Genomic DNA, 25282 nt, shown 5'->3' with positions numbered 1-25282 from the left:
GTTCTCCAGCATGGGTCTGGCATGGATTCACATGCTCATGAATATTCCCTGTCGTCAGGCTGGGAATCCTCAGTAAAGAAAAAATCAATTTCAGTTTCACTTCTGAACTGTCTTTCTCCTAACAACCAATCATTGGTCTCTGGGTCATACTGCCCCAGCCAATGACTGCCCTCTACCTAAGCCCCTCCTCTGGCAGCCATCTTCAGATTTGGTAGCACGTAAAGTGGCAGTAGGACCAAGAGAAGAGCCGCAGAGGGGTAGGTGGGAGGGTTCGCATGTGAATCCATGCCAGAACCATGCTGGAGAACAACAGTTACAGGTAAGTAACTTGTTCCTTCTCCAGCATGGGGTCTGGCATAGATTCACATGCTCATGAATAAAGAATAAATAGCAGTACACACATGCACAACCATGGGAGGTGGCAAGGCTCAACATTAAGCATCTCTTACCTCCTCACCAGGCTCACCTTCAAGCGAACAGGTTGCGCAGCACTGCCTGGCCGACTCTGGACTCCTCCCTGGAATCCCTGTTGACGCAGTAGAATCTTGTGAAGGTGTGCGTCAACCTCCACGTAGCAGCCCTGCAGATGTCAAGCAGGAACACCATAGTTGCAGCGATCTCTCTGGTTTTATGGGCTCTCGGACGGCCAGGCAACGGTCAGTTTGCCAACCGGTGACAATGCATGATGCAGCCGGAAAGCCATCTGAAAATGGAAGCCTTGGAGAGGGCCTTCCCATGGTTCACAGGGCCAAAGTTCACAAAAAGTTGCCACGTCTTCCGGAAACTCTTTGTGCGGTCCACATAGAACTTCAGAGCTCTAGCCACATCCAGCGAGTGCAGAGTCCTCTCCCCCGGGCACAAAGGCGTTGGGAAGTATACAGGTAACACCAAGGGCTTGTTTAGATGGAAGTACAACGGCACCTTGGGCATGATATGATAGGATGATAGTTTATTTATATAGCGCCTATACACAATGTGTTTCAAAGCGCTTCAAGGCAAGGGAGGGAACAAAGGAAAATACAGTGACATTCTTACAGGCCATGAACAGTAAGGATGTGAAATTAACTATCATACTAGGCCCGACGACATCTCAGACAGTGCAAGAGCTAAGACATAGATAAGGAAGGGAAGGGGAGAGTGGGAAGGAAATGGAAACAGACAGGCGACTACCGTACTAGGCCTGACGACATTTCTGGTAGAGCCGGAGAAAAACAAAAGGTGAGGGAGAGGGGTGCAGAAAGGGAGGGGAGGAACAAAACAAGCGACTATCATACTAGGCCTGACGACATTTCAGATATTGCTGGAGGGGGGGTTGGGGAGGAAAAAAACAGTAATGGGAGGGTGGAGGAAACGGACGAGGTTGCTATCATATTAGGTCCAGGGACAATTCTGGAGGAGGGGTGCGTCCATAGCACCACCCTCGTCTCTTGGAATGTTAAGTAAGGTGGTTTACAAGAGAGGGCCTGGATCTCTCCCACTCGTCATGCGGAGGTGATGGCCACAAGAAAATCTGTTTTCACGACAAAGATTTCAGTGGCGCTGAATGCATAGGCTCGAACGTACCCATGAGCCTAGTCAGCATAACATTGAGTTCTCACGCCAGGGCTGGAGCCTTCATCGGCGGGAATGAACGGAACAGTCCTTTGACGAACTCCTTAACCAGACGGTGTGACCACAACAACGACCGTCCCGCAGATCTGGTGTAGCGGGAGATAGCCGCCAGATGAACTTTGATGGATGCATAGGCCAATCCAGCCTTGGCCAATGACAGCAGATACGGCAATACCTGCGGAGCCGTGACACGCAGAGGATCGATCTTCACGGCACCAAAACGGCGAACCTCTTCCATTTATGTCCATAGCCTTTTAGAGTAGACAATGCCCTGGCAAGAACCTCCTTGCAGTCCGCGGGGAGATCGTAGCCCCCGAACTCTAACGATGCAGGAGCCAGGCCTTCAGGTTCAGCGATCCTGAGTCGTGGTGCAGAATTGCACCTCCTTCCCTGGCGAGAAGCTCTGCGACCACTGGAAACTCAACTGGAGGGGAGGCTGACATGCCGAGAAGGCCCGGGTACCATATATGCCTCTGCCACGCCAGTGTGACGTGAATCATCCTGCACCGGGACCGTTTGAGTTGATAGATGAGTCGAAGAAGCAACGGCAACGGAATGCATACAAAAATAGGCCATTCCAGGGGAAGGAGAAAGTGTCCCCATGCTCTTCGGCTGGGGAAACCTGCTGGCGAACCTCTGCCACTTGGTGTTTGTCACTGTCGCAAACAGATCGATCTGGGGATTGCCCCATCTGCGGAACAGGTGATCCACTCGGTCCTGCTGAAGTTATCACTCGTGGTAAGAGCGCAGCTCCGGCTGAGAGAGTCGGCGACAGTGTTCTTCACTCCTGCCCGATGAAACGGGATGAGGAACATCCCCTGGGCTACGGCCCAGTGCCATAGGTCCTGTTCTTTCTTGGAGAGTGACAGGGATCTGGTGCCCCCCTGCTTCCTGATGTAAAACATAGTGGTAGTATTGTCTGTGAAGACCCGCACCACCTTGCCCTTGAGGTTCGGGAGGAAGGACTTGAGGGCCCAAAACTCTGCTCACAGCTCCAGAACATTGATGTGCAACGTCTTCTCCTCCGGCAGCCACAGGCCTCTTGCGTGAATACTTTTGGTGTGGGCACCCCAACCTTCCAGAGAAGCGCCGTCGTGACTGTGTTCTGGTGCGGTGGGGTCTGAAAATCCACGCCTCCGACAGATGTGAGCGGACGCCCCACCAACGTATCGCTCAACGTAAACTCTCGTCGAGCTTCATCTTGTCCTGGAAGCTTCCTGACACTTGTATCCAACGTCCATTGAGGAACTCCTGTAGTGGACGCATCCGCAGCCTGCATAGCCGGATGAAGTAGATGCATGACGACATCATGTCGAGTAGAGACTTGATGGATCTCACTGTGGCGACCTTCAGTGCCAACAGCCGTTGCACCTTGCCCAAGATGGCGGCTATCCTTTCCTCCGGTTGAGATTCCAGGCACGACACTGTGTTGAGTCGGGACCCCAGAAACAGTGCGTTGTGCGATGGAGTCAAGCAGGACTTTGCATAGTTCACCGAGAACCGCAGATCCGTCAGGAGTCGGATGGTCCTTGCTGTGTGGTCGACGCCGATGTCCCTTGAGTTTGCCCGGATGAGCCAGTGGTCAAGGTATGGGTAGACGTGGATCCCTCGTAGATGCAGCTGCACCGCTACTGGCACCAGGCACTTGGTGAAGACCCTTGGCGCTGACTTCAGTACGAAGGGAAGGGCCTTCAATTGGTAATGTTGCCCTTCAACCACGAAGCGCAGAAACCTGCGGTGCCCCATGTGGATGGGGATGTGGAAGTAGGCATCCTCCAAGTCCAGCAACGATAGGAAGTCCCCCTCTTCTAGCTGTCCGAGTACGTGCTGAAGAGTCACCATCCAGAACTTTTGGGACTTGATATACTTGTTTAGACGACGAAGGTCTAGGATGGGCCTCCATCCGCTGGTCTTCTTTTTGACGAGGAAGTAACCAGAGTACACTCCGGAGCCCCGTACCCTCTTTGGGACAAGCTCTATCGCACCCTTTCTTAGCATGGCCCGCACCTCCAACAGAAGCTGGGGGATGTGGTTTTCCTACTGGGCCACTGGCGGCATTCAGGGATTTTTTTAGGCCTGCCCGCACACGCATGATTGAGCATAAATCATGCATAAGAACCAACAAGCTCACAGCACTCCTAATATCTCACTTCTCATCCCATGGACACACTGCGGATGACTTTCAGTGGACAATTCTGGAGAAGGTTTCACCGCCCCGCAGAGGCGGTAATCACCACAACATGCTGTTCAGAAAAGAACAGATGTGGATTTTTAGGCTTAATACCTGCACAGTAGGCCTTAACGAACAAATCCAGTGGCACGAACTTGCTGTATTGACGTAACTTCCCAGGTGTTGAAACACACACCCGCCCAGTCAGCCACCCCACTCCCCATTCTCACCATCTTCTGGGTATGGGTCTGCTGCTCCCTTTCTTCCTCTCCCCTCCTGCATTGGCCCCCATGGAGGTTTCATGCCACACGTCTGAGCCATGGGCTCCCTTTCTCTCCCTTTCTCCCCCGCCCTCCCCGCACCGCTGAGCTTTTCAATTTACTTTTGCCCTTGCCACCGGCACTTTGTGTCGTTAACACAGCAGAGGCTGGCTTCGCCGGCTTGCCTGTGTTCCTTCACTTAGGGCCTTGGCCACCGGGTCTCACCTCCCCGGCCCTACCCACGTCTCCATGGCAACCACTAACAACTTCAGGGACCATTCGGCCGCTTCAGAAACAAGTGTGTTCTCCGCTTGTTTCGACAGGCGATGGGGCTTCTTTGCCCTACACTGAAGCCTTCTCCGGGGCCTCCAGTCACGTCACCACGACGCCAGTATGAGCGTATTTTTTATAGGCGAGAGGGCTTACTCTTCCTTTACTCGCCACTGATGAGCTGTACACCTCTACAGCACTCGGCGCACAAGGAGCTCCCTTACCAGACCAATGCAGGTACGGCCCACCGGGTCCCTTTTGCCCATTCACCCATTCTTTGGATCCAGCCATGTAGTTTATGACTCGTTCATGTATTTTCACAGATGTTCTGAAAGCGTGCACTGCACCGCAGCTTTCCTGTTATTGCATTTGGTCAATTGAGCGTTTCCTTTCCAACAAACGCCTCTCTGCTCCTCAAACTTGACGCGGACCAGCAGGTATGGCCTTGATTACCTGCACCCTTGGTCCCTTCACCCCTGGGATCCCGAGTGGGCACGCCCGCACTGCCTAACAAACAGGCTCTGCCCCACACACCCTATGCACTTGCGCTTGGGGGTTTTGCCTCATGCACTTCCCCATGCACATCTTTCTTGCACGCCATAGCCATCTGGCGGCCTCTTTTTGCTCAGCCACCCCTCCCCCCACCCCCTGCACCCCCTTTCTCTCCCCCATGACGGCGGGCTTACTCTCATTAGGTGCTCAGGCACCCCCACCTATCCTGTAAATATTGACCTAAGCAGCTTTGGTCCTTCCGCATGCTCACTCCAATGCATGTAGATCTCCACCCCCACATCAGCAGTAATTTTCTGTTGCTTATTACTCGTGACCCCTTCCCTTTCTTCTCCCCCCTCCCCCTTTCTTTTGTCTCCATGCAGGAGACCGCAGCACTGCTCCTCAGTTCATCATTCCCTGAACTCTTACAACTGAACCTGTTTTGTGAAATACGGTCCTGAAGAAGATGGCTGCACTGACCCATCCCATTGAAACCGGTCGACCCCTTTCGGTCATGAGGGCTCTCATGACCCATTTGTGATCTCTCCTCCATCAACAGAGAGACTTAGTGTTTGTCAAAATTGCTTGCTGTAGCACACTCTACACTATCGAGTGAGCTGCCTTTTACAAGAGCTTTTTACCCCCCCCCCAGCCCTCGGGCTGCTTTTATTGCTTTACCCTCCAGTGGGTTCTCCAGCCGGACTGTTTTGCACCCCAAACATAGTGACCTACGGGCTGTATTAAATATGAACACTTTGGATGGAAGATAAACAGTTGACCTGCTCCTCAGGTTGTACTGAAGCTTAAGATCACAGCAGTCACAGAATCTAATCCACAGCTCTGTGGAATACTGTTGTACCACTCTGGAGAGCACCATTTTTAGAAGTTTTGTATTTACTGTTTTGCTCATTGGACCATTCTGTCTGCCTCAGACACTGCCACTAGTATAGAAGGTTGAGGGACAGTTCTCGCCTCTATATCTGTTAGATAGGCGTTACATCACGCGCCACCCAAGGACAGGCACCCCTGCCAGGGACATGGTGTTCTTCTCTAGGGTGAGATACGCCGAGCCGGGTGGCCCTTCTCTTTTGTATTGGAATGTTAGCATATGCTCTAACTCTGTTTCAGTTTTTTCACGTTTGACATATCATTTGAATGACTTCCTTCCTTTAAAGCCGTTGTTTATTGTGCTACGGCATTCGGGGACACTACAGTTGAAATTCCAGGGTGTGTCCGTGGGTGAGAGCGTCCAGCACCCAACAGTCGGTGGAGATGGTCTCCCACACTCTGACGAAGTTCACCAGCTGGCCTCCCACCGTGGTGCATGGGTGGGTGTTAGGCCGAATCCTGTGCAGTTCCCTTAGGGACCACTGCAAAAAGATTAAGACTACAGGAGTAAGCAGTAAACCCAATTGGTAGCAGTCTGCACCACCCAGATTTACCTGGTAGCTGTGGCTGAGCAGTCAGACTTCTCTCAAGAAGAGTAGGGCAGTATATAGAGCATACACAATAGGGCCAAAAATACAGTAGGACAAGCAAACACTGACCAGAGCTTTGGTATCACAAGTATATAATTATTTATTTAAAACACACTTTATGAAAATACACTGGCCCTAATATATCAAACAAGTTCAAACACAGTCACTATAAGTATATACACCTCCCTAAATAATTATTCGACAAGTCTAGGTTAAAACACTACTTATTAGCAAAACAGAGGTGCGCGCGTAACCTAGATGGCACTCCAATAATTCGTTAAAAAGGGAGAGAAAAGGCAGAGCAGGGAAATAACACTGTACCAACACTTTTAAGAAACCACAGCAAGTCAGGAAAGGCAGGGTCTACTGTAGAGCCAAAGTTCATAGGCCAGGCCCACTCTTAGAGAGAGCAAGGTTGAATGTGCCCAAGATCACACAGTGGAAATGCACTCAAAGTCTTTGCAGAAAATGTCAAAAGGAGGTTGGACCAGTTCAGAAAGGCAAAGTCAGAAGGTCTGGGGCCAACCCAGTTGGAAAGGCAAGGATTTAGGGGACACCTTGGGCAGTCCGTTGAAAGGGAGGCCAGGCGGGACACAGTACCTTAAATGGTGAGAAAGCTCCAGCGGTGGCAGTTTTTCCTGGCAGCGGGTGCAAGTCGTGGCTTCGACCAGAGGAAGAGATGATCTCGACGAGCAAGAAAGCTGGAAGTCGTTGCACTGCCAGGGATGAAACCAGCCACGGAGTTCCCGATTAAAAGGTGCATCCCTTTTATTTGCGGTCAGTGGTGAAGCATGGCTATCCGGCCGCCGGGGTGCTTGGCACGGGCGATTCGAACACGAGACGTCCTGGAAGGCGAAAAAGGCGAACTGGTTGGTCCCACCAGCTCAAAGGGAAGAAGGCTCTCCTGGAAGAAGATCTCCTCTGTCGTTGGGGAAGTGGTGAGTTTGTTGCAGCAGGGCTCCACCAGTGGTGTCGTCGTTGCAGATGGCTCAGCTTCTCCCCTCTTCGGATTCTTTAGGTCCTGTGGCGACTTCTGAAGTTCCAGTCCCAAAGGCCCTGCTTTTATGCAGAAAAAAACCCATTCATCAGCCTAGCTATCAATCACACATGCTAAGTGGTGAGCCGGGTGGCCCACCACTGGGCCAATCAGAGTAGAGTGCGACTTGGGTTGCCGAGGCAACGCAGTCCAGGGTGCCTATTCCCCCCTCCACCCCTCCTATGGAACCCAGACAGAGTGGCACCACTTGGAGGGCTTCTGTGGAGAAGCCCGCCAAAATAGTGGAACAAAGGGCTCGACCTTGGTCAGAGTTACAGAGACGGACACAAACGCCATTTTGGAACCGAGTTCTGGCCGGTCAAGTGGCACAGCGAGTAGATCGCTCGCTTTAACATCTGTGCAGAGCTTGCTAACGCAGGTTCGAATCCCGGCAGGGCCAAACTCCGCCTTTCATCCTTCTGAGGTCGATAAATGAGCACCACACACCGTGGGAAATAAGCAGCGCTCAGATACCTGAGGGTTTGTAGCGCTATATAAATGCCAAATTATTATTATTATTATTATTATTATAAAAAGACCCAACCGTAGGTTTAATATTAAATAATTAAAGCGGCGGTATCTTTAACATTGCACCAAAAAGTGGTGCGTTTAAAATCAATGGGAAAATCCCATAGAGAATATTCCAAAGGAATATTTCGCGTGGTAACCACTGCCGCCAGCCATAAACTCGACGAGGGGGGACTGGACAGTGCCCCCTCGAAAACAGACCCAGGGGCAATCGAATTACCCCTTACCAGTACTTCCACAATATGATGGTTTGTACTGGTTCTGTTCACAATTTTGGACTAGTAAAGCCAATGGTGACTTTACATGCCCTGGGAGACAGTAGTCAGTCCCAGGGTATGGAGTCTATGTTTGGGGGTCACTATGACACCCCTGTGCTATTGCACTGAGGGTGCTGTGTAACACACATAGGAAAACAGATGTTGTCCTATGGAGTAAAAAGAGGTTACCCCATAGCCCATGAACACATACAAAGTCAAAGACATACCTCAAATCATGCCTAAGAGTGGGAGGAAAAGAGACTCACTCTTAGCAGGAGAAAAAAAAAACAAAAACAAATCCAGCAAAGCTGCTGGGGGACTCACTAGGTTTGGGAAATTAGCCTTAACAGAGAATTCTCCCTAACAGTGAGGGCCTGACGCCACGGCCGGTTCAATCCTGTTTTGACGTCGAATTGCCACCCTGGGGGCCCTGGCGACAACGACCTCCTCCTCCAGATTTGGCGCAGCCCCTGTAGGACTCCTGGGCCGAAGAACGGGAAGGCTGACGGTAGGACGAAGCACCTCCACCGAAACCTTTGCTAGAACCTTGGGATTGTCCGCCTGAAGTCCGAAAGGACGGCCGTCGCTGTTGAAGCGTGCCCAAGGCACAAGCCGTCTCTGTGTACGCCTTGATGACTTGAAGAGACTCATCCACGGTCTTCCTGAACAAATTGTCCCTGCCGAAGGGCATGTCCAACACCCTCGACTGAACGTCCTGGTGAAAATTGGTGGCCCTAAGCCAACCCCGTCGACAAAGGCAAACACCCATTTTACGGAATCCTGTGTCCGACGCCACCTTGCCTTTCTGCGGGATCTCCAAAGCTTCCGACCTCTTGTCGTCGTGAAGGAAGTCCAGGAGGGGAGTGATCTTGAACCACATCTCCCAGTCGTAACGCGCCACGATGACGAGAGCGTTGGCGGCCTTGATGATCGTTGCCGCCGAAGAGATAACTCATCACCATAGCATCCAGCTTCTTCCCCTTGCTGTCCGGAGGGGTGGAGGCTGCCGATGAGGATGAGCCCAAAGCCTTCTTCTTGGCTGCTGCCGATAGCATAGAGTCCGGCGACGGTTAGGTCAGCAAGCACTTGGGCGCAGAGTCTGGCACCCTGTATTTCTTCTGATAGTGGTCCCTCTTCGCCGGGGCCGTGGAAGGGTTCTTCATGAGGGCCAATCCCTAGTCCCAAATGTTGTCCAGCAGCCAGACCAAAACGGCGGTCTTCCGCTTGGCCTCGCGGCACTGGTATAGGAATCCCTCCTTCTTCTTCTCCTCAGGGACAAGCTGGAAGAGCTCTGATGCCCTGGAGATCATATCAGGTGGTGAAGATCTGTGCGGTGGAGACGGGAGGTCCCCTAACCCGCCGTCATCATCCGTGCCAGTGCCCGTCATCGCCGTTTCCAGATCCGTCTCATCCCTTGTATGGGTGAGGGGGCAATGGGTGGCAAGGGGGTCGAGGGGGAACCTTCCTCTTCTTGGCCGGTGGTTCCCCCATCGGCAAAGGCGCTTCTGGGGGGGCCGCCGGTGCAACAGGCATCCTCGTCTGGATCTCTGAGACCAGAGTGTGCACAACTGAGAGAATGTCCGCCGAGATATCTCCAGGTGGCTGTTGAGGCAGCTGTGGTGATGGAGGCGAAGGTGGAGCTGGTGACTGCAGTGTAGGCTGGACATCCACGCCCTCGCCGCCCTGCTGTTTCTCGTCGGTCTCCTCGTCGTCGCCTTCATCGTCGCCCTTGTCGGAATCCTTGCCTTAGGGCCTGCTCTCGATGTACTGCTCTTCCTGGGTGGTCTGGAGGCTTGTAAGCTCCTCCTCTGAGGAGATATCAGTGCCCTGGAGCATTACCACCCACACCACCTTTCTCTGCGACTAGGGGGGACAGTTTCGGTGAAATGACCGGCATCCTCTTCTCCGGTGTCCTCTCTATGGGCTTAAAAGAGGACTCCCTTCTCGCAGGCAGGGATACTGTTGCCTTCAGGGTTGCATCCTGCGGCTCCGCCACAGAGGCCTTCGCGAGGGACGCCACCACCCCTTCGATGGAAGGTTGGGCCATCGTTGGATGTACCTGGCCCTTCACGGTCTTGGTCGAACCCACGGCCTTCTCCTTATGGGAAGAGTCAGCACCCTGCTCCCCCTTGGCGTTCTCCATTGGGCCAGTCTTGGGCTTCTCCTTGAGCTTGCCCGGATGGTCTGATTTTCTCTTTGACAAAGATCCCGAGTGTTGGCTGTTGATCAATGCCGCTGATGACGCCGTACTCGCCCTGGGCGCTGAGGAGCCTGTCGCAAGGGCTCTCCCGGTGGCAGTGGACTTGCGGTGCTTAGCCTTCTGTTGGGCCCCAATGGGAGGAGTTCCCTCAAAGGTCTTAGAAGCCCACTCAGCTTTCTTCGGAGCAGTGGAGGCATGCTGCTGGGACCCACCCAGAGCAGGCGCCTTGGCCTGTAGCCACTCCTTGCGCCGCCTATGCCAATCTTTCAGCGTGCGGGGAACCATCTCCTGACAAAACGCACAGTTCTCCTCCACGTGCGTTGGGTGCGGGTACAGGCAGTAGTGGCACTTGGAATGCTTATCGTCCAAAAAGACATTCTGCAAACCACATTCGGAAAAACAAATCCTGAAAAGGGGAGCCGAATCCTTATTTTCTTCCGACATGTCCACGCGGCGTAGGCCTTGAAGAAACTTCTGGAATCCTCCACGATGAAACTCAATGAAATTCGCCCTTGAGGGGTGCTGAAGAATTCGAAAAACGGGCCTCTGTTAATTGGAAGGTCTATCGGTGGAGCGCGAGGCTCGATTGACTGAAAAAATAGAGTGAAACTCTTTCAAAAAATGCAAAATGCAGTAAAAGCTTGAGAGCTAAGCATGAGGACTCCCAACACTTGAACATGCAGTAAAAATCTGAAGATTGCTGCCTGAGGAGGGGCTTAAGTAGAGGGCAGTCATTGGCTGGGGGCAGTATGACCCAGAGACCAGTGATTGGTTGTTAGGAGAAAAACAGTTCCGAAATGAAACTGAGACTTATTTTTTCTTTACTAAAGATTCCCAGCCTGACGACAGGGAATGTTCGTGAGCACGTGAATCCATGCTAGACCCCTGCTGGAGAATTGGATGTGCTTAATGCCTCTCCAACCTAAAAACCATCTCCAAACTAAGAGCTCTCTTACCACGACGAGAAGAGATAACCTACTCGCCAACCCAAGACATGCAGGAAACTAGGAGCACAGAATCACAGTGAGAAGAGATCATTAGCTGAACCTACCCATGACATGCAGGAAACCAGGAGCACAGAACCATGGGGATTTGAGATCATGAGATGAATCTACCCATGACATGCAGAAAACCAGCACAGAACCATGGGGAGTAGAGATCATGAGCTCAACCTACCAAGACATGCAGAAATCTAGGAGCACAGAATCACAGTGAAAAGAGATCATTAGCTGAACCTACCCATGACATGCAGCGAACCAGGAGCACAGCACCATGGGGACTAGAGATCACAATCTGAATCTACCCAGGACATGTAGGAAACCAGGAGCACACAACCATAGGGAGTAGAGATCATGAGCTGAACCTACCAAGACATGCAGGAAACCAGGAGTACAGAACCATGGGGAGTAGAGATCATGATCTGAACCTACCCATGACATGCCGGAAACCAGGAGCACAGAACCATGGGGAGTAGAGATCATGAGCTGGACCTACACATCACATGCAGGAAACCAGGAGCACAGAACCATGGGGAGTAGAGATCCTGAGCTGAACCTACCCAAGACATGCAGGGAATCAGGAGCACAGAACCATTGGGAGTAGAGATCATGAGATGAATCTACCCATGACATGCAGAAAACCAGGAGCACAGAACCATGGGGAGTAGAGACCATGAGCTCAACCTACCAAGACATGCAGAAATCTAGGAACACAGAATCACAGTGAGAAAAGATCATTAGCTGAACCTACCCATGACATGCAGGAAACCAGGAGCACAGCACCATGGGGACTAGAGATCACGATCTGAATCTACCAAAGACATGCAGGAAACCAGGAGCATAGAACCATAGGGAGTAGAGACCATGAGCTCAACCTACCAAGACATGCCGAAATCTAGGAACACAGAATCACAGTGAGAAAAGATCATTAGCTGAACCTACCCATGACATGCAGGAAACCAGGAGCACATCACCATGGGGACTAGAGATCACAATCTGAATCTACCAAAGACATGCAGGAAACCAGGAGCACAGAACCATAGGGAGTAGAGATCATGAGCTGAACCTACCAAGACATGCAGGAAACCAGGAATACAGAACCATGGGGAGTAGAGATCATGAGCTGAACCTACCCATGACATGCCGGAAACTAGGAGCACAGAACCTTGGGGAGAAGAGATCATGAGCTGGACCTACACATCACATGCAGGAAACCAGGAGCACAGAACAATGGGGAGTAGAGATCCTGAGCTGAACCTACCCAAGACATGCAGGTAATCAGGAGCACAGAACCATGGGGAGTAGAGATCATGAGCTGAACCTACCAAGACATGCAGGGAATCAGGAGCACAGAACCTTGGGGAGTGGAGATCATCCGCTGAACCAACCTAAGACATGCTGAAAAGCAGCAGTACAGAACCATGTTGAGTAGAGAACATGAACTGAACCTACCCAAGACATACAGGAAACCAGGAGCACAGAACTTTGGGAAGTAGAGATCACGAGCTGTTCTACCCGAGACATGCAGAAAAGCAGGATCACAGAACCATGGTGAGTAGAGATCATTTGCCAACACTACCCAAGACATGCAGGGAACCAGGATCACAGAACCATGGGGAGTACAGCTCATGAGCTGAACCTACCCAATACATTCAGAAAAGCAGGAGCACAGAAATATGGTGAGTAGAGATCATTAGCCAACACTACCCAAGACATGCAGGGAACCAGGATCACAGAACCATGGTGAGTAGAGATCATTTGCCAACACTACCCAAGACATGCAGGGAACCAGAATCACAGAACCATGGGGAGTACAGCTCATGAGCTGAACCTACCCAATACATTCAGAAAAGCAGGAGCACAGAAATATGGTGAGTAGAGATCATTAGCCAACACTACCCATGACATGCAGAAAACCAGGAGCACAGAACCATGGGGAGTAGAGACCATGAGCTCAACCTACCAAGACATGCAGAAATCTAGGAACACAGAATCACAGTGAGAAAAGATCATTAGCTGAACCTACCCATGACATGCAGGAAACCAGGAGCACAGCACCATGGGGACTAGAGATCACGATCTGAATCTACCAAAGACATGCAGGAAACCAGGAGCATAGAACCATAGGGAGTAGAGACCATGAGCTCAACCTACCAAGACATGCCGAAATCTAGGAACACAGAATCACAGTGAGAAAAGATCATTAGCTGAACCTACCCATGACATGCAGGAAACCAGGAGCACATCACCATGGGGACTAGAGATCACAATCTGAATCTACCAAAGACATGCAGGAAACCAGGAGCACAGAACCATAGGGAGTAGAGATCATGAGCTGAACCTACCAAGACATGCAGGAAACCAGGAATACAGAACTATGGGGAGTAGAGATCATGAGCTGAACCTACCCATGACATGCCGGAAACTAGGAGCACAGAACCTTGGGGAGAAGAGATCATGAGCTGGACCTACACATCACATGCAGGAAACCAGGAGCACAGAACAATGGGGAGTAGAGATCCTGAGCTGAACCTACCCAAGACATGCAGGGAATCAGGAGCACAGAACCATGGGGAGTAGAGATCATGAGCTGAACCTACCAAGACATGCAGGGAATCAGGAGCACAGAACCTTGGGGAGTGGAGATCATCCGCTGAACCAACCTAAGACATGCTGAAAAGCAGCAGTACAGAACCATGTTGAGTAGAGAACATGAGCTGAACCTACCCAAGACATACAGGAAACCAGGAGCACAGAACTTTGGGAAGTAGAGATCACGAGCTGTTCTACCCGAGACATGCAGAAAAGCAGGATCACAGAACCATGGTGAGTAGAGATCATTTGCCAACACTACCCAAGACATGCAGGGAACCAGGATCACAGAACCATGGGGAGTACAGCTCATGAGCTGAACCTACCCAATACATTCAGAAAAGCAGGAGCACAGAAATATGGTGAGTAGAGATCATTAGCCAACACTACCCAAGACATGCAGGGAACCAGGATCATAGAACCATGGGGAGTACAGCTACTGAGCGGAACCTACCCAAGACATCCGGAAAAGCAGGAGACAGAACCATGGTGAGTAGAGATCATGTGCCAAGCCTACCCAAGACATGCAGGGAACCAGGATCACAGAACCATGGGGGGGTAGAGATCATGACCTGAACCTACCAAGACATACAGGAAACCAGTAGCACAGAACCATGGGGAGTAGAGATCATGAGCTGAAACTACCAAGACATGCAGAAATCTAGGAGCACATAATCACAGTGAGAAGAGATCATTAGCTGAACCTACCCAAGACATGCAGGGAACCAGGATCACAGAACGATGGTAAGTAGAAATCATGAGCCAAGCCTACCTAAGACATGCAGGGAACCAGGATCACAGAACCATGGGGGGGTAGAGATCATGACCTGAACCTACCAAGACATACAGGAAACCAGTAGCACAGAACCATGGGGAGTAGAGATCATGAGCTGAACCTACCAAGACATGCAGAAATCTAGGAACTCAGAATCACAATGAGAAGAGATCATTAGCTGAACCTACCCATGACATGCAGGAAACCAGGAGCACAGCACCATGGGGACTAGAGATCACGGTTTGAATCTACCCAAGACATGCAGGAAACCAGGAGCACACAACCATAGGGAGCAGAGATCATGAGCTGAACCTACCAAGACATGCAGGAAATCAGGAGAACAGAACCATGGGGATTAGAGACCATGAACTGAACCTACCCATGACATGCCGGAAACCAGGAGCACAGAACCATTGGGAGTAGAGATCATGAGCTGAACCTACACATCACATGCAGGAAACCAGGAGCACAGAACCATGGGGAGTAGAGATCCTGAGCTGAACCTACCCAAGACATGCAGGGAATCAGGAGCACAGAACCATGGGGAGTAGAGATCATGATCTGAATCTATGCATGCCATGCAGGAAACCAGGAGCACAGAACCATGGGGATTAGAGATCATGAGGTGAATCTACCCATGACATGCAGAAAACCAGGAGCACAGAACCATGGGGAGTAGAGATCATGAGCTCAACCTACCAAGACATGCAGAAATCTAAGAACACAGAATCACAGTGAGAAGAGATCATTAGCTGAACCTACCCATGACATGCAGGAAACCAGGAGCACAGCACCATGGGGACTAGAGATCACGGTCTGAATCTACCCAAGACATGCAGGAAACCAGGAGCACACAACCATAGGGAGTAGAGATCATGAGCTGAACCTACCAAGACATGCAGGAAACCAGGAGTACAGAACCATGGGGAGTAGAGATCATGAGCTGAACCTACCCATGACATGCCGGAAACCAGGAGCACAGAACCATGGGGAGTAGAGATCATGAGCTGAACCTACACATCACATGCAGGAAACCAGGAGCACAAACCCATGGGGAGTAGAGATCCTGAGCTGAACCTACCCAAGACATGCAGGGAATCAGGAGCACAGAACCATGGGGAGTAGAGATCATGATCTGAATCTACCCATGACATGCAGGAAACCAGAAGCACAGAACCATGGGGATTAGAGATCATGAGCTGAACCTACCCATGACATGCAGAAAAGCAGCAGCACAGAACCATGTTGAGTAGAGAACATGAGCTGAACCTAGCCAAGACATACAGGAAACCAGGAGCACAGAACTTTGGGAAGTAGAGATCATGAGCTGTTCTACCCGAGACATGCAGAAAAGCAGGATCACAGAACCATGGTGAGTAGAGATCATGTGCCAAGCCTACCCAAGACATGCAGGGAACCAGGATCACAGAACGATGGTAAGTAGACATCATGAGCCAAGCCTACCCAAGACATGCAGGGAACCAGGATCACAGAACGATGGTAAGTAGAAATCATGAGCCAAGCCTACCCAAGACATGCAGGGAACCAGGATCACAGAACCATAGGGGGTAGAGATCATGACCTGAACCTACTCAAGACATGCAGAAAACCAGGAGCACAGAACCATGGGGAGTAGAGATCATGAGCTGATCCTACCAAGACATGCAGGAAACCAGGAGCACAGAACCATGGGGAGTAGAGATCATGAGCTGAACCTACCAAGACATGCAGAAAACCCAGAGCACAGAACCATGGGGAGTAGAGATCATGAGCTGAACCTACCAAAACATGCAGAAAACCCAGAGCACAGAACCATGGGGAGTAAAGATCATGATCTGAATCTACCCATGACATGCAGGAAACCAGGAGCACAGAAACATGGGGAGTAGAGATCATGAGCTGAATCTACCCATGACATGCAGAAAACCAGGAGCACAGAACCATGGGGAGTAAAGATCATGAGCTGAATCTACCCAAGACATGCAGAAAAGCAGGAGCATAGAACCATGGGGAGTAAAGGTCATGAGCTGAATCTACCCAAGACATGCAGAAAACCAGGAGCACAGAACCATGGGGAGTAGAGATCATGATCTGAATCTACCCATGACATGCAGGAAACCAGGAGCAGAGAACCATGGGGAGTAGAGATCATGAGCTGAATCTACCCATGACATGCAGGAAACCAGGAGCAGAGAACCATGGGGAGTAGAGATCATGAGCTGAATCTACCCATGACATGCAGGAAACCAGGAGCAGAGAACCATGGGGAGTAGTAATCATGAGCTGAATCTACCCATGACATGCAGGAAACCAGGAGCACAGAACCATGGGGAGTAGAGATAATGATCTGAACCTACCCACAGCCATGCAGAAAACCAGGAGCACAGAAACATGCTAAGTAGAGACAGTGAGCTGAACAATCCAAAACATGCAACAAACCAAGAATGTTTGCAAGCTGCTCAGACGAGATGACTAAATGCGCAAGGCCAGCAATGCATGCTATCAGGATCAGGCATGCGCTGCAGTGAAGGGGTCTTTGCCCACTCAATCCAAGCTTCAGAAGGGCTACTGGTAACTCACCAGTGTCTGGGTACATGCTCCATCCTCTGATGCCGTCTCCAAGATCATGAATAAAAATTGCAGTTGGGTCTTCATCTTTTCTTAAACAAATGTCGGTATTCAGAAAAGAAAAATCAGTACAGTTAACATCTGATATGTGATACAGGAGGCGAGATGAAAACAATTAGAAAAAATTCAAAATGTGACCAAAGGCACCTTTCCCTAGATACAGGCCAGTTTTAAGATGGCTTTATTTTGAGAAACAGCCTTGTGAGAGGATTCAAAGAGGCCACCCTAGTTGAACACTTGGGTCTAGCCAAACTATCACCGTATTGTGGACTGAGCAGTAAGGCAGACTTCAGGAAGTATGGGGGTGGTGGACCCAACATGGGACATCCCAATAACTCAAGCCTCACAGGAGGACAAGAAAACTTTATTAGATCTATCCCTGAATCACACTACAAACACAGGCACACAGTTGGGGGACCTCAAAGTGAGATCACCTATACTTTACAGGTACAACAGTAGCAAAAGTTAAAGAATATTTAAACAAGCAAATCTATAGGCAGTAAAGTGAAGAAAAACAGCACAATTCACTTAAAACACACACCCTTTCATTTAAATATAAGTCATCTAACTTAAGACGTCTTTCCCTGCTAGGTAAGTAGGTCTAGTGCCTCCGACAGCGTCAATGGCCCAGGTCAGTACATGTGTGCAGAGTTGGAAGTCTTAAAAGCCACAGAATAAGTAGTGGCAAAGCCAACAGGTGAGAACTAATTCCAGAAGAAATGCACTTTAAAGGACTGATGGTAGGTAAGAACAGTTTAGGGGTACTCTCATATTCACACCACACTAGCGTTTACCTCTGGTGGCGATCTTTCGCCAGAACTTCACCAATCACAACCAGGCAAAGGAGAGTTATGGAGTAGATATTAAGCCCATTTACTGGCTATGGCAGGGGGAGGTGGAGACAGGTATGCAAGTTCCTGGCCCGAATTATGACTGTCTGAGGAACCACGCCTGTGGTCCAAAGAATCGCCAGGCTCATTTGCTTCTTCTGTTTGTCCAGTTTCAAGGAGTACAGTATCCGCGGGGTGCAGTGGCTGGTTCTGGTTTCTGTGTCCTGATAGATGGTGGATCCGCGCTCAAGTGAGCCAGTTCCAGATGTCTTCAAGCAGAATATGCCATGCACCACAGGGCAGCAGCGACAGCAGGGCCCACCATGGCTGGAGTCCCCAGGACACAATAGAGACTGGCAGCAGCAAAGATAGCCCTCACCAGGGGGCAGTAAGCGACACTTATGGTGGAGAAAAACAACACAGCTTCAGGAAGGAATGACACAGGTTTCCCCTTTTCTCACCTGTTTTCGTTGTTTTGCGGAATCCTTTGCCGGGGTTTTCTTCCGTGCTGTACGGGTCTTGTACAAGCCCGCTCGGCCGTCTTCGGATTCCAGGATTCGTTCACCTTCTTTGTCCGGGATCAAGGGAAACGCCAGGAAACTTAGGAAGGAAGGCAGCACTCGAGGCGGTCTGCGCGGAACGTGGGAAGAACAGGATCAAGGAAGGGAGAAGGAATAAGAGTAGGAGGAAAGTCCGAAACCAGGAAGCAACACAGTTCCACGAATGCGAACTACGGCACACGTCAAGCCACAGCTATCGGTAGCATTGAGAGGGGAGTGGCTAATTTATAGAATGTGCTGCATAGGACGTAAAGGTCGATAGACCGCGTTCCGTGTATATGGCCATGTTGGGTGTACTACAGCGAGTAACCCCCGACATGCCAGGGACCAGGAAGACTAGAAGGGGCGTGATTGATGGATCATGACAGCATGCCCCCTTCTAAAACCCGTTCCACCGGGTTTACCTGGATGTATTCGGTGGAACCTTCTGAGCAATCTGGGGGAATTTAGTTTGAGGCTGGTTCCCAGGTACGTTCACTGGGTGGATAGCCCTTCCATTCCACCAGGTACTGAAGTTGGCCTCGTCTATATCGGGAGTCACAAATTCGCGAAACTTCATATTCCAGCTGGTCATTGACAATCAAAGGACTAGGTCTAAGATTAGTCCGGGTGGTTTGGTTGAAAGGCTTCAATAGAGATTTATGAAAAACTGTATGCATCTTCTTCCAGGAGTCCGGGAGTTGGAGTCGAAAGGCCACAGGATTAATCATTTCTTTTATAGAGAAAGGCCCATAATACCGGGGAGCCAACTTATTCGGTCTGAGATGTCGAGGCAGTAGTTTCAAGGATAGCCATACTTTATCCCCAATAGAGTAAGAAGGCCCTGGACTTCTCCTTGAATCTGCATAGTGCTTGGTTTGGATTTGTGCTCTTTCTAGATGTTCCTTGGCTTCTCTCTGTACATTGATGAGTGTTTCAATCCAGGAATCGACAGTTGGAACTGGTGTAGGGTGCGGAAGAACAGAAGGTAAGACCGAAGGGTGGAATCCTTGGCTGCAGAAAAAAGGGCTGGTCTTAACAGCCGAATGGTCCTAATTATTATAGGCGAATTTGGTCACTGGTATTAAAAGTGACCAATCATCCTGGACTTTGGTAGAGAAACAACGAAGATATTGTTCAAGGGTTTGATTTACTCGTTCTGTGGCACCATTGGTTTGGGGATGATATCCCGAGGAAAGGGCTCGTTGGATCCCTAGTATCCTGCAGAGGTGTTTCCAAAACTGAGAGATATACTGTGGTCCTCTGTCCGATATGATCTTGGAAGGAAGTCCATGTAGTCGGAAGATGTGTTCCAGGAAGATTCCAGCAAGTTCTGATGAGGATGGTTTTTATACAGAGGGGTAAAGTGAGCCATATGAGTGAACAGATCAATGGTGACCATGATAGTGGTATAACCTCTGGAAGGCGGCAATTCCACGATGAAGTCTGTAGCGATGATTTCCCAAGGTCTTGTTGGTGGTGTAGGCTGTAATAAGAGACCTGCTGGTTTCTGGTTATCATGTTTGTTTTGATTACAGACGGAACAAGATTGAATGTACAGTTGTACGTCGGTCTTCGTCCTGGGCCACCAAAATTGTCTTTGTATTAGACGGTGGGTGTTCAAAATGCCACGATGACCGGAATGAAGAGTATCATGGCAGAGGTTTATTATCTTTTGTTGTAGTTTCTGTGTGGGGATGACCAGGTTAGTATCTTTGAACAAGTATACGTCCTTGACTCTCAAGTCCCATTGATTCTTCTCTGAAAGTCCCTTCCAGAATTCCGAAGTCTGAGTTTGCATGCGAATATCTTCCAGGAGGTTGTTTGCTTGAGCTACAAATATGGTATGAGGAAACATCTTGGGATACGTCCGATCTCCCGGAGGTTCGTAGTCTGGACGTCAAGAGAGGGCGTCAGCTATTAGATTTTGGGTTCCAGGAACGTGGTGAATCTGAAACTGATATTGGGCAAAAAAGAAGGCCCACCGAGCTTGACGGCTATTCCTACATTCCAAGGCCTGCAAAACTTGTAGGTTTCAATGATCCGGGCGGACCTGGACGGGATGTTTGGCTCCTAGGAGTAGATGACACCACTCTGTGAAGGCTTGACGGATGGCTAGCAGTTCCTTTTCTAAGACAGAGTAATGGGTTTCACTAGGAGTTAATGTCGGTGAAAGGTAGGCAATGGGATGTTCCATCCTGTCCTCGAATTGCTGTTTTAGAACGGCTCCAATGGCGTAGTTGGAGGCGTCTGTCTCCACTATGAATGGTCGATTGACATCAGGCTGAGCCAGGATGGGAACTTGTGTAAACTCAGACTTTAACTGTTGGAAGGCTTCCTCTTGGGCTATGGTCCAAAGGAAGGGAACATCTTTTTTTAATAAGGCAATCATTGGTTGGACTATCTCGGAAAAGGAAGGTATGAACTTCCTATAGAAATTAGCCAAGCCCAGAAAAGATTGTATCTGTTTCACAGAGGCGGGACTAGACCAGGATAATATAGCCTTAACCTTGGATTGATCCATACCGATGCCATCTGGAGTAAGGACAAATCCTAGGTAGTGAATAGTAGAAGTATGGAAGATGCATTTCTCGGGTTTTGCCAGGAGCTTATTTTCGCGTAACCGTTGTAACACTGCCTTAACATGTTCTTCGTGCTTGAGAGGGTCCTTCGAGAATATTAGAATATCGTCGAGGTAGACAATCACAAAAAGGAACAGCATGTCTGAGAACACCTGATCCATGAAACGTTGGAAGACCGCTGGGGCATTAGCAAGTCCAAAGGGCATGACCAAGTATTCATAATGCCCAAAGGGTGTTCTAAAGGCTGGTTTACACTTGTCTCCTGCCCTGATACGGATCAAATGGTAGGCACCCCTGAGATCCAACTTGGTGAAAACCAACTGCGCCCCTTACTGCCTCCAGGATGTCTGAGATCAAGGGCAACAGATAGCGCTCCTTAAGGGTGCACTGATTTAGGCCTCGATAATCCAGACACGGTCTGAGTTCCTTGGTGTCTTTCTTAGGAACAAAGAACAGGGAGGCCCCTGCTGGGGATTTAGACGGTAGTATGGTGCCATTTGCAAGATTTGTGTCCAGGTACTCTCAAAGGGTTTGCTTTTCAGGTTCTGATAGGATGAACATCCTACCTAAGGGAATCACCGCGGAAGGTTCCGTTTCTATAGCACAGTCTTCAGGTCTATTGTCACGTCCTCAATCTTGCCCTCCTCCCAACACTTACCCAGCACCATCTGTTCCCATACCCACCACCCACATCAACGGGGAAGAAACGGCAGGTGGGATGTCAGAGGGGGCAGAACCACCTCCTTCTGCCCATTTCCGTGTTGGCGCTTGCCCTGGCGTCTCATCCATGCCCGACGGCTCCGGGGTCATCGGCTCCAGCTCCCGCGCACGGGAGAACCCGATCGCGTATTGTTAGGCGGAAACCTGTGCAGTTCCCTCTGGGACCACTGCAAAAGATTTAGGACTACAGGTGTTGCGATGAACCCGCTTGGTAGCAGTCTGTACCACACAGATCCAATTGGTAGCTGTGGCTGAGCAGTCAGACTTCTCTCAAGAAAAGTTGGTCAGTATAGGGAGTATACAAGATAGGGTAATTCTTCGCAGCAAAACGAGTAAACACGCAACCAGGCTTTAGTATAAAGATAGTAAGTTATTTATTAATAACAGAATGTCTACGAAAAATACTAAAGTGAACCACGGCAAACAAATCAAAATACAATTACTCTGCAGGGTGGAATAAAGCTCAACCCCCCGAAACACTATATCGACAACTCTAGGTTCTACGGCACCACTTATTTTCAGACAGAGGTGTATACCTAAACCCAGATGACACTTGAATATTTTTAGTGAGGAAGGGAGAGAAGAGAAAGGCAGGTAACGAAGTCAACACGGTTCGTACTGAAGCGGGTAAAAATGCAAGGCAAGAAAGCATTAATCACACTAGATCATACAGTTCGGCGGCCAGGCCCACTCGGTGAGAGGCAAGGCACGATGTCCTGGAAAGTCTCTACGGATGATGCACTCAAGTCTTGTTTAGCAAATTGTTTAGCGACAGGTTGAACCAGTTCAGAACAAAGAGTGAATAAAGATTGGAGGCAACCCAACGGAACGGAGAGGAATCAGATACCTCACACGAACCGATCAAAAAGGGAAGCCAGGCGGTTTACGGTACCTTGTGGGGGAAGACAGCTCCGACGGGGGCAGTTGTTCCTGGTGGTGGATGCACGACGGGTCTTGGCCAAGAGAAGAGATACTCTCGTCGTCGAAGAGAAGATGTCCGGTGCACCACCAGGGAAGAAACCAGCCGCGGAGTGCTTCGTCACAAGGCACCACCTTTCGATCACGATGCAGGAGTAGTGGCTATCCGGTTGCCGGGTGCTCTGCACGGGCAATTCGACCACTGCGTCCTGGGCGACCAAAAAGCGCAAAGAAGAAGAAGACTGGTTGTTCCCACCAGCCAGGGAAAGAGCCTCTCCGGCAGGGAGATCTCTTCTGTCGTCGGGAGATTGTGAGACGATTCCGCAGGGCTCCACCGGAGGTTTTGTCGTGCAGGTCGGCTCAGCGTTACCCTCGTCGGATTCTTTAGGTCCAGTGGCGACTTCCTGAAGATCCAGTCCCAAAGGCCCTGCTTTTATGCAGACGTCCCCCATTCATTCAGCCTAGCTTGTCAATCAACACATGCTAAGTGGTGAGCGGGAAGGCTCACCACCTGGGCCAATCACTCCAGAGTGCGACCTGAGTTGGCAAGGCAACTCGGTCCAGGGTGTCTAAACCCCCTCCCACACCCCTGAGGTAACCCAGACAGAAGGGCGCCACCTTCGCGGGTCTCTGTCCAGAGGCCCGCCAAAAGTGGAACAAAGGGCTCAACCTTTGGTTTCGGAGTCACAGAGAAAAACACAGACGCCATTTTTCAACCCGAGTTCTGGCAGAAAATACCACTCGATAAACTTATTTAAGATAAGTAGATCGGTGGTACGTTGGAGATTAACGAAAAACAGTATCAATCTTCAACAATGGGACGAATCCCATAGGGTTATGCTCGGGGCCGAACATAACAAGTAGTTTCCACTGCCACCAGCCAAAACTCGACGAGGGGGGACGGGACAGTGCCCCCTCGAGTAACAGATCCAGGAGTAATCGTATTACCCCTACTAGCACGTCCACAATAAGATGGTTGGTACTAGTTCTGTTAGTAAATTTAGGTCTAGTAAAGCCAATGGTGACTTTACATGCCCGGGGAGACAGTAGTCAGTCCCCGGGTATGGAGTCTATGGTGGGGGGACCTGCTAGGGCGCCCCCGTGTCACGACACGTAGGGTGCAGAGTGACACACATAGAAAAACTTATGAGACCCTATGGAGTAAAAGACCCCATAGCCCATCGAACACATTGACACCTCAAAGGAATTCCACACATACATGTCCAAGAGTGAGAGGAAAAGGGTCACACTCTTGGCAGGAGGGAAAAAACAAACCCCAGAAATCCAGCAAAGCTGCTGGGGGACTCACTAGGTTAGGAAATTCAGCCTAAACAGAGAATTCTCCCTAACACTCGCCCCCCCCAGACTAAGGGACAGGAGGATTTAATCCACTCCTGGATGAATCTCATACCTCTAGTCGATGATATACATCCTAGAGAGACCATCAGCATTTTGGTGGTGACACCCTGACCTGTGCTCAATGGTGAAATCGAACCCTTGCAGGCAGATCGACCATCTCAGTAGTTTTGGGTTTTCCCCTTTCATTTGCATTAACCATCTCAAGGGTTGGTGGTCAGTCTGAATAACAAAAGTAGTACTATACAAGTACGGCCTAAACTTCTTCAGAGCCCACACGATAGCAAAGCATTCTCTTTCGATTGTTGCCCACCTTGTTTCAGGATCCTTCAGCTTACGGCTGATGTAGCAAACGGGGTGCTCCCTACCTTTCCCATCCAGTTGACTGAGTACGGCACCTATCCCTACATTGGAAGCGTCTGTCTGCACAATGAAGTGTTGGCGGTAATCAGGAGCTCTGAGTACTGGGGCTTGGCAAAGAGCCTTTTTCAGGTTTTCAAACGCCTGATTGCACTCCTCGTTCCATTTAACCTTTTTAGGGAATTTGGGCGAGGAGATGACATTCAGTGGAGAAGCTATGGTCCCATAGTTCTCTATGAAATTCCTGTAATACCCGGTGAGGCCTAGGAAGGCTCTCACCTGAGTCTGAGTAGTCGGTGTTGTCCAATTTTGCACAGCTTCAATTTTACTGAGCAAAGGCCTTATTTCTCCACCGCCTACCTCATGCCCAAGGTAGACTACCTTACTCTGTCCAATTTGGCATTTACTCGCCTTTATGGTCAGATTGGCTCGTCCAAGAGCCTGCAAAACATCTCTCAGGTGGGTTACATGTTCGTCCCAGGAATTGCTGAACACTGCTATGTCATCCAAGTATGCCATGCAGAAGTCCTCCATCCCGGTTAGAACCTGGTTTACCATCCGTTGAAACGTAGCAGGTGCATTTTTTAGTCCGAAAGGCATTACCGTAAACTGGTATAAACCAACGGGGGTAGAAAATGCAGTTTTCTCCTTGGCATGGTTGGTCAGGGCTATTTGCCAATAG

General features: G+C 50.0%; 1 protein-coding gene across 3 annotated transcripts in view; it reads right to left on the bottom strand.

Moving 5' to 3' along the window:
• The window catches only part of LOC138489479 (zinc finger protein 154-like), a 518474-nt gene that overhangs the window by 173585 nt on the left and 319607 nt on the right, over positions 1-25282 (bottom strand). For 2 of the 3 annotated variants that reach the window (XM_069617216.1, XM_069617215.1), the window contains one exon: positions 17248-17322. In XM_069617216.1, coding sequence (XP_069473317.1) covers positions 17248-17322 — 75 coding nt within the window. Of the gene's footprint in view, positions 1-17247; positions 17328-25282 lie in introns of all 3 variants that reach the window. The other variant, XM_069617217.1, reaches the window with a different exon arrangement.

Source organism: Ambystoma mexicanum, chromosome 9 (assembly GCF_040938575.1).
Source record: "Ambystoma mexicanum isolate Mex_15411 chromosome 9, UKY_AmexF1_1, whole genome shotgun sequence".
In the NCBI taxonomy this organism is placed as follows: domain Eukaryota; kingdom Metazoa; phylum Chordata; class Amphibia; order Caudata; family Ambystomatidae; genus Ambystoma; species Ambystoma mexicanum.
The sequence above is the reverse complement of the archived record's forward strand: the minus strand, read 5'-3'. Positions and strand labels throughout refer to the sequence as shown.